The 16932-nt window shown below is 57.0% G+C and overlaps 6 protein-coding genes across 6 annotated transcripts; 3 read left to right on the top strand and 3 right to left on the bottom strand.

The window, feature by feature from the left end:
- Positions 1-57: 57 nt before the first annotated feature.
- Positions 58-759, top strand: GGS23DRAFT_575129 (uncharacterized protein). The gene has a single exon (XM_051516781.1). The coding sequence runs from the start codon at positions 233-235 to the stop codon at positions 443-445; it is 213 nt and encodes a 70-aa protein (XP_051370546.1). The 5' UTR covers positions 58-232; the 3' UTR covers positions 446-759.
- A 333-nt stretch (positions 760-1092) lies between these two features.
- On the bottom strand, positions 1093-3746 carry GGS23DRAFT_606067 (putative sulfate permease; the record flags this gene model as incomplete). Its single annotated transcript, XM_051519861.1, has 4 exons — positions 1093-2621; positions 2674-3220; positions 3272-3417; positions 3473-3746. 4 exons carry the CDS (start codon positions 3744-3746, stop codon positions 1093-1095), a joined length of 2496 nt encoding a protein of 831 aa, XP_051370545.1.
- A 384-nt stretch (positions 3747-4130) lies between these two features.
- Positions 4131-5053, bottom strand: GGS23DRAFT_133692 (uncharacterized protein). The gene is made up of 2 exons (XM_051511197.1): positions 4385-5053; positions 4131-4257 (listed from the first exon to the last, which is right to left on the bottom strand). Exon 1 carries the CDS (start codon positions 5002-5004, stop codon positions 4447-4449), a length of 558 nt encoding a protein of 185 aa, XP_051370544.1. The 5' UTR covers positions 5005-5053; the 3' UTR covers positions 4131-4257; positions 4385-4446.
- Positions 5054-6222: 1169 nt separating this feature from the next.
- On the top strand, positions 6223-8387 carry GGS23DRAFT_133660 (TBC-domain-containing protein). The gene is made up of 3 exons (XM_051511196.1): positions 6223-7001; positions 7068-7855; positions 7917-8387. Exons 1-3 carry the CDS (start codon positions 6513-6515, stop codon positions 8038-8040), a joined length of 1401 nt encoding a protein of 466 aa, XP_051370543.1. The 5' UTR covers positions 6223-6512; the 3' UTR covers positions 8041-8387.
- Positions 8388-9843: 1456 nt separating this feature from the next.
- GGS23DRAFT_133646 (HlyIII-domain-containing protein) lies at positions 9844-12289 on the bottom strand. The gene is made up of 3 exons (XM_051511195.1): positions 11987-12289; positions 10682-11923; positions 9844-10627 (listed from the first exon to the last, which is right to left on the bottom strand). Exons 1-3 carry the CDS (start codon positions 12167-12169, stop codon positions 10529-10531), a joined length of 1524 nt encoding a protein of 507 aa, XP_051370542.1. The 5' UTR covers positions 12170-12289; the 3' UTR covers positions 9844-10528.
- A 1236-nt stretch (positions 12290-13525) lies between these two features.
- On the top strand, positions 13526-14395 carry GGS23DRAFT_598231 (Fms-interacting protein-domain-containing protein; the record flags this gene model as incomplete). The annotated part of the gene is made up of 3 exons (XM_051518741.1): positions 13526-13875; positions 14053-14296; positions 14354-14395. The coding sequence occupies 3 exons, from the start codon at positions 13526-13528 to the stop codon at positions 14393-14395; spliced, it is 636 nt and encodes a 211-aa protein (XP_051370541.1).
- Between the last annotated feature and the right edge of the window lie 2537 nt (positions 14396-16932).

Here is a 16932-nt window from a genome sequence, read left to right as displayed (position 1 = left end):
TAGATCTTGGTGGTTCCCTCGAGGGAAAAGAAAAAAAGAGACAAAACATATCACTAGAAATGGAAATCACTACAGCTACATCAACGCCTACTCGTTAGAGCTAGCTGCTTTCTATTCTTCTTCTTCTTCTTCTCCTTCTTCTTCCCTTTCGCGCCTCCTTTCGGGGTATATAGCTAGATAGATAGATCTCTAGTTCGCGCCTTGCTTCTACGATACGATACAATACAGCACAATGTCTATTAGCCCTTTGCGCATCCCACCTCTTTCGCTGCTTCTCCTCCTCGTTCTCCTCTCCGTGACGCCCTGGACGCCCGCTCCCCGACTCCCCTCGCCCCACGGAGGCAACCTCGCTCGTTCGCGCCCACTCCTGCGATGGCCTCTCAGGCGGCCGGTCGTCCGAACTTATTGGGGGAGGGGGAGCAGCGCGACTGCGTATCCAGGTTGATTAATTACCCAATAAACAGAAATTTATCAAACCCCGGCTGGCGACCCTAGTGCGGCTCGTCTGGTATTGTCGTCGCCCGCGTAACGTGCCCGTCCAGCTCATCTCCCTGACCCCAATCTATGTGGGAGGTGGGCAGGTATACGTGCGACAGCGGTTCGGGGGCGGGGGGTAATTCGACGATGCGGCGGCAGCCCCGCGGCCAAAGTAGGGGAAGTTCGTTGACCTATCACACCCCAGGCTTGCCCCGTCCTGGATAATTTCCCGCCGGGGGGGGGGGGGACCACATCTGGCCGCCCCAGGCCCGGCCCGGCCCCGACCCTCCCCTTCCCTTCTCGCGCTAATTCGTTTCACCTCCCCCCCCGGTGCCGCTTCGGCGGGTAGCGCCGCCCGTCGCGCCTCATTCCTCACATCGGTCTTCACCGAGAGTGAGTGAAGAAAGGAGATTCCGGGGTGGACGTAAGTAGATATGCGGTCGCATGTAAGTACGTATGGCCAGTTCCTAGGGTTTTACTAGGTTGGCACGTCGAGCAGGCGGCTGCTCCGCTGTCGACATCTCGACAAGTACGCGCCGGTTTGTGGAGGCCTCTAGCGCAGCCAAGTAGTAATTGTTCTGTGTCGCGCCCGCGCCCATCTACCCCATCTCGTCCTCATACCGTCATGCTGACGTGGGGCCCACCGGAGGCCTCGATGTCGTCCCGGGCCTGCACGTTCGCGATGGCGCTCTGCAGCGCGCTCGTGAGGTCGACGTGGAAGAGCGGGCGGTTGAGCCCGTGCACGGTTACCCGCCTAGACTCCCCTCTGTTGCCTACCTCAATCCCCTTGTACTTCGGGACAGCTTTGGTGATGCTTGAGGCTGCGCTCGTGCCCAGAGAGGCGTGGAATAGGCTGGTCGAGCTCGGCACAGTGGTAGGTAGGGAGTGTGTGCGGATCTCCTTCTCGTTGGCGTCGTACTCGGCCGCGGCCGCGGCCGAGTCTGAGCCGCCAATCTCGGCGACGCTGAAGATAGACTTCCACCGCGAGTGCAAGCCATCCGGCCGCGGCGTCGGGTAGCCGAACCCGGCGGATACGAGCGCCCGCTTCGTCCACCGATTGCTGATGCATGCGAAGTGCCAGTCCACGACATCCGGCGCTGTGTACCGGTCTAGCTGGTTGCGAACGTCGATCAGCTGCTGCACCGAAGTAACATCGACGTTGTTGACCGAGCTGAAATCTAGGATGACGGCTTTCAACGTCGGCAGCAGGCTGTCTTCTCCAAGCTTCCCCATATTACCCGGATCGTTCCACGGCCGGTCGCCAGGGCGTAAGTAGACATCTGATTCGGTGCGCCGCGTATGGCCAAGTATGTGCCTTGTCAGATAATCCAGGGTACTGCTGGCGCTAGGATAATTGAATACCTCAGAAAAGCGGTAGATAAAGACGCCGGGGGAGGGACTGGCAACCTTAATCGCGGGGTTTGAACCGTCCCCGTGATCGATAGGGAGAAAAATGTTGCGCGTGGGCGGCGACAGGCTAGAATCGGCCACATTGAAGGTGCCGTATTTGCCTACCACGCTGTTGTCGCTGCCGATGAGCCGGTCGACAAGCACCGAGTGCACCTGGACCCTGCCAAGGAATCTGCCGCGTGATCTTAGGACTCGAAATATGAACACGGCGAAGGAGATACAGACGGTGGCGTAGATGCCGTTTTCGATGGTGGAGAAGACGGTGGTGATCACGCCGACGAAGAAGATAAAGACCTCGATAGGCGATACCCTCCAGAATTTGTAGAGCGTATTTGGGGGCGTGATCAGGTCTCCGACGGCATGGATAATCACCGCGGCAAGGGATGCGGAAGGGATATAATAGAAGACGGCGGTCAACGCATAGATGGCCAGCAGCACCACGATCGCGGTGATTACACCGGCAAAGGGGGTCCGGACACCAGCTTTCGACTTGATCGCAGTACGACTAAACGAGCCAGTCGACGGAAAGCCGCCAAGAAAGGGGGCCAGGACGTTGGTTACGCCGATGGCAACCATCTCCTGTGAGGGGTTGATCGTGTAATTGTTAACACGACCAAAAGATTTCGAAATGGCAATATGTTCTATGAGCAAAACAATAACTGTCGCAGGTAGCTCACTAATAAATGACTCAATGATGTCAGAATTGAGGGTGGGAACGGCAGCGTGCCGAAAACCTATCGAGTGTGAGAATGCCAGCAGCTGATAAAGCCTGGGTATGATCCTCACCTCCGGGAACATCTTTCAGAATTGCAAAAGCCGGGTTTTTGCGGCGGTTCATATTGACCAGCCAACTGATCATGGTGTACAGCAGGATAACAAAGACGGCCCTCAACGTGGATAGGAAGAAGAATAACTTGTGATGGTTGGGAAACTTCTTCGCCGCCCCCGAGCACGAAAACCGGATAAGATAGAGCATCACGAGCGCGGTCAGGCCCATAGCCGCGTTTAAGTCCGACTTGTCTAGGTTTTTCAGGGTATTGATGATGACGAGGTACGTCGAATCTCTAGTGGAGAAGCCGGTGATGCCCATCATCGTGGGGACTTGGCCAGCGGCAATATTAATGGCCGATCCCGTCATGAAGGCAGCGAGAGACACCAGCGGTATCAGTTCGACGATCCAACCGCACCGGATGAGCCCGATGAAAAGCACGACGGCGCCAGACACGAGAGCGAGCGCGCTCGCGATGACCCACGGAGTGTCGGTATATTGCGGAAGCCTCTCGACGGCATTGGCGACGACATTCCCAGTAACGGTGGATACGACGGCAACAGGCTGTCATTTGTTAGCAAGACTTGCAGTCTCAACGGGCAGCCCCCCACTCACTCCGATGGTGATATCCTTCGAGGTCGCGAAAAACCAGTAGATGAGAACTCCCATGAATGACGAATATAGCCCAAATTCTACTGGGAGGCTAGCCAACTTTGCGTAGGCCATGCCTTGCGGCACCACGACGGCACCGATGGTGACACCTTGCACGGAGTTAGTTACGGTGCGAACAGTGGTGGTATGGCAGGGAAGATGTACCCGCGACGAGATCGCCAATGAACCATTGCAGGTTGTAGAACCAGATCCAGGACAGAAATGGGAACAGAGAACGGAGGTAGGCGGCTAGATCGCGCCTCGACGGTGCGATATCGGCCAGCCATTCTCTACTTGTAGGTTGCCGCTCGATGAAGCCATCGGCGGTGTTGGCCGAAAGGATCGACTCTCCGCTGGTTACGGTTTCGCCTTCAGGATCCTCGAGCTTTATGCCTAGAAGTTTAGCCAAATTGTGGCCTAGTTGGTTTACGGAAGGCATTGCTATTAAAGACTTCCAGTGGAAGATAAGAGGCTGATGTCACCAGCTTCTGTCGAACAGAGGCTACGTCTAAGGCGGTCGGCAGATGGCACCGTGACTTTTGGATAAACAGGCATAAGGGGAGAAGTTGTGTATAGCTACCTAGGTAGTATAGAGTTGAGGAGGCCCCGGAGCTACGAGGCTGCAAAGACACGGCGTGTACACGCAGCACTGTCGAGAGAGGTAAAGTTAGCAGCCCAGATAGGCGAGATGTTGCTGCTTAGCTATTCACATACGTCGCGATCCCTCGATCCCAGTGAATTTCCTAGGTGGCTATACTCATCAGTCGGTGATCTCTCTCTCGATACGGCATGAATCAAAGGATAGAGGGAGAGCTGCAGGTTGGCCTGGCCTTCCGTGGTACGAACCGAGTCTCACAGCGCTTTCGCAGTTAAGCCCGCGGGCGAAGCTCAACGAGAGGAGGCGGCAATGGTAATTTTTATACCGCATGGAATCTAACTAAAGTTGTGTCCTTTTTCATGGTCAGCGTACTTTTTACACGAGGTACCGTAAGCGGTCCCATCTAGCGAAGGGAAAGGAGGGCGGCGGTTCAGCTTAGGCCCGCGGCTAAGAGCGTTAGTTGCGTCAAGGACTCTCACCTCTTGCGGCTACATGCTAGAAAGGCGTCCGTCCAATGTCGGACGGCATGCGTCATCTACATCTATGACGGGTATATAGCAGCAATTCTGTGTGCGAGACCGAGACTCGTGATGCGGTCTTTCTCAAAAAGACCTCGGTTCCTAGCACCCGAAGCTTCGTGGGAACGAGAAAAGGAGGGGAGGAGCACTGCGGAGACTCGAGACACACATAGACCCAGCGGCGACAGGGCACCGGCGGCGAGGAACCGAGTAGAAAAGCACGACGGGTCGATCACGGCGTGCAGCGGCACTGAGCATCGGAGGTGTTCGTCACAGGCGTGGGCCTGGCCTCCGGCTGGCCGGATGTTGACGGATAGGAGCAGAAAAGAGAGGACTCGAGATAGGCACAGAGTCGTGAGTCTACCGTACCTGCCTAGGTACCTGCCTCCTCTGTACCTATAGAAAGTAACGAAGGTAGGTAGGAGGTAGGTAGTTAGGTAGGAGGCACCCAGGTATTGCTGGGTGGGGGGAGCAGGTGCCGAATTAGGCAAAAAGGCGGCGCGCACAGCCAATGGGAGCCCGCGAATAGCACCTGGTGATCTCAGCTTCCATGACGTGACCGCGTCGGTGTCTGATGACATTGCTAGGTAGCTACACTCGGCTTTAGTTCGTAGATGGCGTCGACGGTCCTGTCAGGTGCCTACCGGCCTACGTGCTTACCACAGGCAGATTCTCGTCTTATCTACCTACCGACCGACCAAATTAGCTAGGAGAGGGGGGGAATATGTGTAAGTATGACCGCCAGAGGATACGTCATATTTGGCGCGGTAGTCAATCTTCTGGAATAGCGTGCTCATATCATTAGGATGGAGGTGGGAACGGCATCCGCTAACTACCTAACCTAATTATCCGTTCAGTTCTGACGGCTACCACCAGCTAAAAAGCTTCGACGCAGCAGCCAAAACAAGGCCCGCGTGCCGATATCTCCGTAACGAATACCGATGGAGATTCGGTCCTTCTCCTCGGGTCGGTGACCGATGACGGCATCCCCCTACACAAACCTGAAGAGGACGAAGGAGGGAAGAGAAAAAAAAATTATTTTTTTTTTGCGGAGCAGCCGTGCCTTGCAGACTCCCGGAGACCATAAATATTGAATAGGGGCGCGCGACCGAATCACGAATCACACAGCTTGGGAGACCCGAGGGAGGTGGCCGGCCGCTTCCGTTGACCTGCCGGCAGACACTACGGACGACGATATGCCACACATGTGTCTTTCTTATAAAGTACCTATACAGCGGGTTGTGCTATGACGATCTTGCAGATTAGCCCGCATTACACGCCTTGCCTGTATACTCTACACCTCTTCCGTTGGTATAGGTAACCTAGCAGTACCCATCCAGGTTGAGGAATGGGTGCACAAGGGCAATGGCACCACGGCATCACACCCGGAAGTGGAGGTACCTTGGAATATAATACCCTGAAATAGAGATGCCCTGCGATGTAGGCGCCGCGCGCTTTGAGCCGACAGGTCGAGCTCGAACCGTGTAGCGGCAGCGTGCATACCCCGAGTCTTGCACGACGCTGCCGACTACGGCCAGATACCTACGTACCGACCGAGAATATTGGGCAGTGGCAGAGTGCAGACGAGACGGCCCAAAGGTATAGGTATGCTGGTATCTCCCAAAAGGGTCAGCCTGCGGAGGAACCTTGGGAGACACCGGGCAGGTACTTACACGCAAGTACCCGTGCAGGTACCCAACTCCGTAGCTCCGTACCGAACGCATCGAGGTAATTGCACTACAGGTACCTCCCCCCGGCGGCGTGCTCAGGTATCGGGTACGTACCTAGTACCTAGTACCCGGGGGGGAGCTGCGGGCTGGCCAACCTCCTGCGGCGCCGCCAGTTGTTTGTTGTCCGCCAGATGGGGAACGCCTCCACGAAGCAGCTGGCTGGAAACCCGTCTTTTTCGCATTTCCTGCCCTAATGCTTTTACCTAAGCGCCTCCTCCTCTCAACACCACCGTCCACTACACAAATACACACACGTACGCGGACAACGCAGCGACATGATCCTTTGTCGACCACGGGAGTCCCAGCCTATTCGTCTTCGCCAGCTCACCCGCTGCCATTAAAGCCCACCGGTGGCCGCCATGTCGAGCCCAACGGGGGACGCGTTTCCCTCCCTCGATGCGCAGCCCTTCAACACCGCCGAGGCCACCCAGACCCACTCCCCGCCTTCACCTCACACCCACAGAGTACTGCGCAAGCTACAGTCGGCACATAACCTCGGTGCCATGGCTCGAAACGGGAACCAGCCGTCTCTGATATCCCAGCAGCTCTTTCGAGACATCCAGCAAGGCGATGTCGCCTCGCCCTCCTCTCGCCCTCCCGTCAGTCGATCGGCCCAGAGGCACAGAGCCAACTCCGACGCGATGAGCCCGTCCGCCCTGGCCAACAACATCCTCCTGTCCCTCAACAGCAAGCGATCCGCCCTGAGCAGGACGGTGAGAGCCGCAGACGTCGTGTCTCTCGACAGGTTGATCCGGGACGGTCCTCCGAATGGCGATGTCGGAAGCGCTTTGGAAAGCGCGCGCATGAAGGTCCTAGACCAGGGCATCAAGAGCGATGGCGATGGCATGGTGCGGCTGTCCCGGCGAGAAAAAAATTTTTTTTTTATCGGAACGGAAGAAGCTAACATCGTCCAGTCCAAAACTAGAATCTACGTATGGCTCATCTTCCTCGACGCGCCTATCGTCAGGACCAACGATTACCTCGAACTCATTCATCGGGGTGCCTCCCCAGCGTATTCCAAGATCCGTAATGACACGTTCCGAACTCTGACCACTGACCCCCTCTTCCGTCGTCGCGTGAGCGAGGCGAGCTTGATTCGTCTTCTGAATGCTATCGCCTGGAAGCTCCATGACGCGAAGGAAGAACGCCGCCCTTCGAGCAGCAGGTTATCCCCCCCGCCGCCCGAGAGCACTAGCAGCTTCTGCAGCGACATGTCGCAGACAGATACCTCCTCCTCCGTAGTCAGGAGACGCTGTCGCGCCCTAACGGTTACCACCGAGGACTCTAGCGCAACCGCGTCGGAGCCGGGAACTTACGTGCAGGGGATGAACGTCCTCGCTGCTCCCTTCCTCTACGCCGCCCGTAGCGAGGCAGAGGCTTTCTCTGCCTTCTACCGACTACTTACCAAGGAGTGTCCAGGATACATCCGGGGCGCGATGGACGGTGTCCATCGCGGGTTAGCCCTTGTTGACAAAGTATTGGCGATTGTGGATCCCAAGCTTAGCCACCGCCTGACCTCCAAGGGTCTGTCGGCCGAGATCTATGCCTTCCCGTCCGTCCTGACCCTCTGTGCCTGCACCCCTCCTCTCCCCGAAGTCTTGAAACACTGGGATTTCCTGTTCGCCTACGGGCCGCATTTGAACATTATCTGCATCGTCGCCCAGCTGATCATGATGCGAAATGAACTCCTCAGCTCTCTGAGGTTTGTGCTTCCCAAAACTAGCTGCCGAGTCGTCAGCACGGGGATGCTAACAGGCAGATAGTCCTAACAAGCTTCTCCGTTCGTTTCCGACTTTGCAGGCAGAAGTAATCAAGCGAACCGCACTGGCCATCATCAAGATGATCCCGGACGATGTTTACGAAGAGATCGTCAAGCATGCTCTATGATATAGCATTGACGCAAAGCAAGTTATACGCCGTAGGATGCCGGCTGAACAAAACAGCCGCTGCTTCCGATTCGGGACCCCCCTCCTCCCCCTCGTGACAAATAGCGATCTCTCTCCTGTGTCCAAAGGCACTAGGGGATCCCGGCATAATACATACCCTGGAAGCCGAGGAAAGCGAAAGACACGCAGTTTCTCTTTGGATAATAGGATAACCAAGCACGCCGTCATGCATTTAGAGATCTCTGGCGGGATCAGGGAGGGAATGAAACAGCCCAAAAGGAGGGAAGCTAACGCTACTTCTCTGTACACCTAACCAAACACACAGCACTGATGATGCATAGAAGGCGAGAATCGACAACGGTGACGACAAAATCTGTATGATATTAGACGACACGCATGCATACGAACATGAATACGACTGGCGCGAAGGGGAGGGGGAAAAAAAAAGAGAGGCCTAGGCTCAAGTACGGGACCACGGCGTCACGCCTTTTGTTTCTTCCTATTTCCACTTTTCACGAGGCTACGAAATAGGTAACTGTACGCATTGCATTTCTCGGATGTATTTCTCCTTTTTCTTCTTCTTTCTATCTCACGAGGCACGAAGGGAAGAGGATCTCGTTTCGGAAGAGAGGGAACGACGGCAGGCTTTAATGCGACGCACATGATGGAACAGGCACGACGATACCTACCTACTTTAGCTACTACTACACCACAAACCCCTATTTAATGAGCGCGCCCGACGCGGGCTGCGCGTACCGATATACCATCCGGCTCCCAAGACCCATTGGCTGCGGCCCCTTGTGCCCCCCGTTCTGATTGCGTGTCTCGTCTCCGTCCGTCGGGCGGCGGGCCCTCGGCCCAGCCTATGCGTGTGTGCAGGACCCGTCTCCCCCCCCTTCCCCGCCGGCGAGTCGATGGCAGGCTCCCACGTATCGCGTCCCTTGTCCTCCTCTCGCCCGGCTCTCCTCTCACATCTCTCTGTCTCTATCTCTCCGAGTCGCCCACTCTCCGCCCTTCTCTCTCTCTCGTTCTCCTCGCTTAGGCGAGGGGACCTTCGACAGCGGGTGCTGGATGCGGTTGCCGCGGCGTCGCAAGGGCCCGCAAACGCTGCCGTAGGCATCGACTTGACTTGGGCCCCTTTCCGGTCGGCTCCCCCGCGGGAAGATACAGAGAGGAGACGAAAGCGAGGGGGAGAGAGGCGAGAACAGAGGCACGGGGGTTAGGGCGAGGCAAACTAGGTAGGCGAAGACGGTATTGGCCGTAGCGTTTCCGACAAGGTCCGTGGGGCGAATATATGGATATGTAGATAGATAGATATATATCTATCTCCATATCCACCGGGTAAGCCTCGTATCTACATGCCGCTCCCCTTCCTCCGACGCGAAAACAATCCAACTCGCCCCGTTCGATCTACCCCGGTTTAGTCTATATGCGCGCGCCCTCTCTCTCTGATCCTGTCCAACGGACGGAGGGCACGACGGCCGCCCGCGTCCCGCCGCCGCCTCTCCTTCTACCCACGTCGTGTAGTTAGCCAAAGCCGGCCCACGCCGCCAACCCCGAAGAGTAACTATTCCTTCTTTCTTTCTTCGCCTTCTTCGACCTATCGACCAGTATATACAGTACCCGCCGCTTCGCGAGGCGCGCACGCAGCACGTTCCGCCCGCACGGTACGGAGACGCTCGTTTTCCGCCTACACTGCTCCCACCACCGTTGCCGCCGCCGCCCCTGCCCCGCTGCCGCCAACGCGTCTATATAGGAAACTCCGAATACGAAAGCGAGAAACGCTCTCCCCGTAGCCCGGAAGGTAAAAAATCAAAATGAGAAAGGATGCGCGCCCGGGCGGGGGAAATACGTCCGCGTCTTGCCCGTTATGTAGGAGGTAGCTAAATGGGACGCCGTCACGCCGGAATTCTGATGACCGGGGAGCCCGGCCAGAGAGAATAGGGGCGGGGGAAAAAGTGACATTTTTTCCCTATCCGTCGTGATGAATCATACCCGCTGTCTCAGAGGTATGTGCTCGCTCAGGGTGGATCGACCCGGAGCATTTGTTCGCCTGATAGCGCAGACGAGGCAGAGAACCTAGAGGTGTCCGCCTGAAACGCCGGCTTTGCCTCCCCGCGGCGTACTCGGTGTCACCCCCACCGCCACCAAGGTGCCCTCTCTTCTCGGCTGTCCTCGGCTCCAGCCTTGGCTGTGTTGTCGAGCCGGGGATAGATATGGGATACGAGCGGGGTGACTTCGCGGCTGGGGGTGCGCGTGTTTCGATCTGGTCCCCCGACCATACGTGAGAGGATTGGCGTTGTGGCTACATCGCCTTGAATTTGTATCGTGGGAAGAAAATATGTGTCGGAATGCTTGTTGAAGGGTATTGTGGCCGGGTGACGCTTTGGGTATGAACTATATGTAGTCTCGATACCTGTATTCAGCTCTAGGGGGGACAAGGTGTAGATAGCCGGGTAACTACGCTCTAGAGCCAGCGGCGACTCTGTTTAATAATTCGGACACCCTTCTTGCGCGCGTTGGAAAGCGCCGGAAAAGAACTCCTGCATCGCAACATAATGATATAAGATGCCTCCCAACACAGCAAGCTGTGTAGAATGTTAGTGAGAGACCGCCAAGGCAAATGCATTCTCGATACTTACGTGCCATAAGTTGTGTGCGTTTCCACAGTAGTCAAATGCCCCGGGGAACCATCGTTCCGGAACTTTGCTGGCGTAGACACAGGCTCCGAGGACATATACCAAGAGGGACTTGAGCAAGTTGGAGCCGGTGTAGAACTCAAATGCCCAGGCAGATCCTCGCGTCAAGACGATTTGGAAAATGGGCATGAAGCCGGTGGCGCCTAAGCCTACGAAGAAACCAACTCTCAACCATGCCATATCCTGGCCGTTAAATCTAGGATGCCATGGTAGAATAGTGCCGGCGATGCCGAGGACAGCGGTGGCGGTTATGTAGGTCCACCGGCTGATAGGCTCGCAATAAAAGACGGTGTACTCGGTCGTCATGATCGACGCGGCGATTAGTAAGGAGATGCCTGTGTAATCGATGCAGGCGAATCGTTCCATCAGGGTTTGATCGGCGACGCAGTTCATGGTGTGCCAGATGGTGCTGCAGACCAGACACTTGCAGGCTGCGAAGAAGAAGACGGCAGCGATAAAAACATCGGTCTTGGTGTAGAGAGAAAAGTTGGCCGATGTCGGGTAGAAGTAGAAGGCGACGGCCAAGACGAGTACAAAGCCAAGCGCGTGAGACCAGATGTTCACCATCTCGTTGGAGACGCCGAACACGGATCGAACGCAGCCGAGTTTGGACTCGCTGAACCGATAGCCGCTGAGGATATGGGGGTTGACTCTCCAAGGAATTGGGAGCTCCTCATACTTGAGGAGCCCCTTCTCCCTAGCACGCGTGATGGCGCTCTGGACGTGCTCCTCGAGGGATTCAGCGGCACGCCAGGCGCGCTCGAGACCGTCGTCCACGACGCCCCTGGCACGCTCAAGGCTTTCGTCGACGACCCTCCGGCCTTCGCCCATCAGGCTCTCGGCAGCGTCGGCGGCGCCGGCAAGCCCCTGGTCTCGGAACTTGAGGACGCGGGCTTCGAAATCAGTGAGCATGGCGTCGAGCAGCTCGACGCCGACCCTCGCCTTCTCGTTCATCGACTCGGCCGCGTCGAGGGCCTCGTGGTATCTCGTGTCCAGGGTTTCCACCATGACGTGTAGTCGGCGCCGACCGGCGCCGATGACCTCCTCCGAGACCTGGGAGCATCGTTCGCGCACTGTCTGGAGGGTTGAAAAGGTTTTGGAAATGCTCGCGTCGAGATCGATCAGCTCGCCGTAGCCCTCGAGGTATTCGAGTCTCCTCTCCAGCTCGGAGAGAAACAAGTCGACCTGTCTTCGTTAGAACCCGGCCCATCCGGCTCGGAGGGGAAGGAGACGAGGGGGAGTATGAACCTTGAGCAGTAAGCCTTCCTCGCCGTCCATGATCTGCTGAACTAGCGAATGTCGTCGCTGGGGCATAAAAGAAGAATGGCGTCGGCGTCGGCGGAGTAGGGTGTCTCGATCAATAGCAGTAGACACTCTGGCCCCGGAGAGATCCTCGTGGGACTCGAAGACGAGGGGCGGCGCGCAGGACATGGTGGCAGAAGTGAGGCGTAAGCTGGGGGGAGACGGGGTTGCGTGCTGGCTGAGCAGAATGCGGGCTGGGCGTTTCGGAGCCGTCAGACGGAGGTCTCCAGTCCCTAGAGGAGGCCACAAGACAACCAGCACGCGGCTGACCAGTTGGATGTCAGGAATGCGAGGCGCTGCGGTGAGATTGGCTTTGTTCTTGTCGCCGAACAGCGAGAACGAGGGACACAAGATGGGAGGAGAGCGAGATTCACATGCGGGAGGCGACGAAGACTATTGGCCTGAGGAGGGATGCAAGGGGGAGGAGAGAGCGGGAATGGGGGGGGGGAGGTAGCTTAGATAATATCTCAAAAATGAGGTCAGGGCAAAATGTATGAGTGCAACCACATGTACAAGTTCGTTGAGGGTGGCATCCATCGACCCACCCTCTCCACACAATCGGGACCCGGGCATCACTTGTCATCGGCTAAGCGGGCGGATACATAGGAGATACATAAGACGGCCGATGAAAGGTGATGGAAATTGCCTCTACTCATAGATGGTACGCAGCGTGAACTGTCTCGACCCCGCTCACGGAACTTCCATAGTAGAGGTAGGTATCTAGATACCCCCTAAAGGCACCCGTATTGTGGTGGGAGGTGTCTCAGGTACCTACCTCCTAACGGATTCCGATACGGGTGCGCGCGTAGATTGCACCTATTTCTAACTCGTTTAAAAGCCAGTAGAGCAGAGATGGATCCATTAACGTGTGTTATTTATGCACCGGCGCACCGAGCACGCTCGACTATGTTCCCGCTTCAATCTTAGCTGGCTAGGATCTATCCGTATTGGTGTGGACACACTGTAGGGGGATTCGAGCGCCCGGCGCTATGAAGTACCCAACATGCTCTCCGCGCTCCAACATTAGGGGATATAGGGGCAGCAGTAGTAGTAGCATTACGCTAGGCGTATCGTAGGTACTACGTACTACTACACTCGGTACCTGCCTAATGTAGCAGAGCTGCGACATCGCGGAAATGATAGCGCCAAGAGGGCGGGCGCAGGTGCCCACACCGCACTCCTCCGCCAATCATAGCGCGACTGCCGACGACCTGGGCAGCTCGGCCTGACGTACGTGCAGACCCCACCCATCTCGGGAATGGAGAGCCCGCCGTGGACGTGCCCCACGGATCGGATCAAGATTGTTCCTGGCTGTGACGTTGCGAGAGAGTCAGGGGAGGTACCTGCGTATCCATGTCCAATCAGGAGGTATCCCCATACCAACATCAAATCAACAACGACGAGATCTACCTCCGACGCCCAATTGTATCCAATTCCAGGTTTCTATCTCGCGCACCATCAACTATCCCCCTCCGAACCACCGCGATGGCGGTCGACGAGGTCGTGACCGACCCGAATCTGCTGACCGTGCTCGATGCCTCGCGCGATACTCGAGTGCAGGCGTTGAGCCTGGTCGACCAGCTCGCGGCGGCCGGGCCGGCCGAGAGCGCGTCGGCGGAGGCGCAGCTGGAGACGTCGAAGCAGCAGAAGCTCCTCATAACCAACCTCGCTCAGCTCCGCGGCCTCCACCGCGCCGCCTACTTCGGCGCCCGCCAGACGAAGGCCCAGACGTCCGAGGCGCGCCAGGAGGTCGACCGCCTACACCTGCAGCTACAGAACCTATATTACGAGCAGCGGCACCTGCAGGGCGAGATCAAGGCCTGCGAGTCATACGAGTGAGTTACCTGCTCAGCGGGCCCTCGGGGAGGGGGGTTCGGCCCCCGTTCTGCACGCGCTCCGTCCGCCTCGAGACGACGATGTCGCCAGCAGCCACCTCCCCCGCTCCCCTTCCCCTCCTCCCCAGACCGGACCCGCGCGGCCAGTGCTAACCGGAGACGCCACCAACCCGACAGCCACACCTACCAGCAACTACCCCTGATCCCCGTCGAGGACTTTCTCGCGCAGCGACCGGAGCATGCCAACGACGATGAGAACACCCTGATGGTGGCGCGGATCGAGCACGAGCGCAGCGAGCGCGAGTCGCTAGAGCAGAAGCGTATGGAGCTACTCAAGCGCAAGCAAAAGCTCATCGCGGACAACAAGAAGAGGAAGGATGACCTTGCGAACCTCGACAAGGAGCTCGAAAAGTTCATCGACGTACGTCAATTCTTCAGAGGGTGGGCTAGCTCCGTGCTGCCGCTTACATGATACTAGGCCGCGAAACCGATCCAGAAGCTCTTCGACAAGAATGTCTAGGCTGCGCCGCGTATATACTTCGCCGACATACTCGAGTGTCCTCGCGGCGGCGTGAGATTGGGGTAAACCCACCTTAGGCGATTTCTAACTCAACCGAGGGGAGCTCTGACGAGGCCTAACGAAGGAAGCTACAAGGTTAGGGAGGATTTCCTTAATGTCGCAAACAAAGCTAATCAATCCATTACGCATAGAGGCTACAGTACAATGCCGCGATAGATGACGTGTCTACCTTGCGTCTACGGAGAGAGGGGCTTCTAATTTCCACGACGGAGAAGTGGTGGTGGTCACAAGCCATGTGAACGGGACGGATGGATTATACCTAGAACGCATCTCGACTATGCTCATTGATGACGAACGAGTTAGGAGAGAGCCGTTCGACCAACGATCTGGGCTATCGAGCGCCCCTCAGTTGAGATGTTGGAGGATTCTCAGGCCTGGACTGGTCCAGCCCGCCTTGTGAATCGCATATGTACTACGCCGTATGCACCACGTCATCCCCCAGCTGCGCGAAGTAGGTTTAGGGTTGTGTGTATGCCTGTGAGAAGGGGTTACGGTTAGCGGACCCGATCCGATTCAGCCCTACGGGCACCTGGTATGGGTTAAGATGCAGCTTGCTTCTCATGCCCTACCACGGCTTCAAGTCGCCAATCCCCCTAGGTCAGCACGCGCTCGACCTAGGAATGTGTTTGGATGCTGGGGTGTGACGAACCCACGGGGCGCCGGGGGAGAAAAAAGAGACAAATATAGATTTAAGACGGTCGCACTCGTCCAAACACGCAGTGATTCTTCCTCCTCTTCTCCCCGACGGCGCCTTCGCCTCCACAGGTCTGACGCACGTACTACCCTCTTGCACATGAATAAACACGCATCTATGCTTAAACGCGGTATATATCCAGAGAGCAGCCCAAGCAGCAAGTCCTACCCAGCCGCCCATCTGGCTTCTCTGATGTGCACGCCTGCACGTCTCGTCTCGTCTCGACCTCGCCGCGGGGGGAGATCGAGAACGCGCGGGTAGCACAGCCTGATCCGAGTCGGGACCAAGGCGAGATGCAAGTTGCGAGTTGGTGGTCGGTTAGCCGGCAAGGAACAGGGCAGCGAGAGGGTACAAGCAGGCCGGCTGAGAGCTCCAACACGCCGCCTCCTGCCGCTGGGCGGGTGGGATGTGATACATACATACGACGGGGGCTTCGTACGGCGAAACCTCACGTATCGAGACCTGCATGGGGGGGAAGGGAGGGGTGGAAGGGGGGGAAGAGGTCCAGATGGACGACGGACTGGACCCTCGACGGCAACGCGTGGTTCGGACGAAAATTTTATCCGCGGACGCGTTGATTGGCATGTTAAAACATGTTACGAGGGCGAGCCCAGTCTGACATACATACGGGCAATGACGCGTTTTTTCCCGTCTACTAGATATACGTATGTGCATACATACGCCTCGAGGGCAAGATGCATACACGCTATGCATACTACTATACGTGTACGTAGGCATGTACGACCTTACCCCAAATATAAGACGCGTTTCACACAGACACACATCACGCATATATTGGGTACGTAATAGGGAGGGAGGAGGAGTATACTCTAGGCATCACCCACATGGAACCAGGCAGAGCCCCGGGGAGAGAGCGCGAGGAGAAAGGGAGCAGCTCGACAAAGCCCAATTGAATATTGGAATTGCCTCGCTCCTTCATAAATCCTTCCCGAGAAGTGAGCCCCGAGGGGAGCAGCTCCCCCTGCCGCACACACCCACACCCACACACACATATAGCATGTATGCAATGTAGGCAGGTAGATAGGGAGGGAGGTATGCATCATCAAATATCACACAACCCGGCTTTCTTTTTCGCGGCGGTAGGGCGGTGATTTTGCATCGTCGGTCGAGGGATAATTCCCGTGCCGTGGCGGAAACCCCGTACCTGGGGAAACTCAACTCCCCCAGCCTAATGGCGTCTGTATCCGTGCGAACGGACCTTCTGATGGCGCGTGTGTGCATGGGCGGGAAGAAGAAGAGAAGGAGAAGAAAAAGAAGAAAAAAAAGAGGGGAGAAGGAGAGCGAACAGAGAACTAGTACAACGCTAGAGCCAAGTGACAGGACGGACGGGCAAGAGACCGCAGCAACAACGGCGCGACGACGACGACGACAACGACGACGACAGCAGCCAACGGCGGCGGGAGCTGTTTACTGAATTCTGTGGCGGATCCAGATCGACGGCCACAGTGGGCCAGTAATCTCGACCGACAAATAAACGTGGGTTTTTGCGGTTGGGGGCAGGCCAATGAGAATTGTCCGAGCCGCATGGTAAATTAGCTGCTGCGCTGGGCCCCACGGGCGATCAGAGCGGACGACGACGCTGGCCGCAGTGCTGCTTGCGGCGCGAAGAACCCAGGCCCGGGGAGGGATCAGATGCCACCGAGGCCAAGGACGAGACGAGACGAGACAGGCCACGGGCAGGGCCAGGCAGGACGACGGCGACCGATGGACTGACGGCGCGAGGGGAGAGGAAGAGGAGACATCATATGTCCATTGTCCCACC

This window comes from Durotheca rogersii (assembly GCF_024521655.1).
Source record: "Durotheca rogersii strain YMJ 92031201 chromosome Unknown GGS23scaffold_16, whole genome shotgun sequence".
Lineage (NCBI taxonomy): Eukaryota > Fungi > Ascomycota > Sordariomycetes > Xylariales > Xylariaceae > Durotheca > Durotheca rogersii.
This window is presented reverse-complemented; position numbering and strand designations above follow the sequence as displayed.

Coding starts and splice junctions, on each gene's coding strand:
- GGS23DRAFT_575129 (XM_051516781.1), top strand. CDS start 233: ATGTCTATTAGCCCTTTGCGCATCCCACCTCTTTCGCTGCTTCTCCTC.
- GGS23DRAFT_133692 (XM_051511197.1), bottom strand. CDS start 5,004: ATGTCATCAGACACCGACGCGGTCACGTCATGGAAGCTGAGATCACCA.
- GGS23DRAFT_133660 (XM_051511196.1), top strand. CDS start 6,513: ATGTCGAGCCCAACGGGGGACGCGTTTCCCTCCCTCGATGCGCAGCCC. Junction 7,002..7,067: donor AGAGCGATGGCGATGGCATG/GTGCGGCTGTCC, acceptor AACATCGTCCAG/TCCAAAACTAGAATCTACGT. Junction 7,856..7,916: donor GAACTCCTCAGCTCTCTGAG/GTTTGTGCTTCC, acceptor ACAGGCAGATAG/TCCTAACAAGCTTCTCCGTT.
- GGS23DRAFT_133646 (XM_051511195.1), bottom strand. CDS start 12,169: ATGTCCTGCGCGCCGCCCCTCGTCTTCGAGTCCCACGAGGATCTCTCC. Junction 11,924..11,986: donor AGGAAGGCTTACTGCTCAAG/GTTCATACTCCC, acceptor TAACGAAGACAG/GTCGACTTGTTTCTCTCCGA. Junction 10,628..10,681: donor ACGCACACAACTTATGGCAC/GTAAGTATCGAG, acceptor CATTCTACACAG/CTTGCTGTGTTGGGAGGCAT.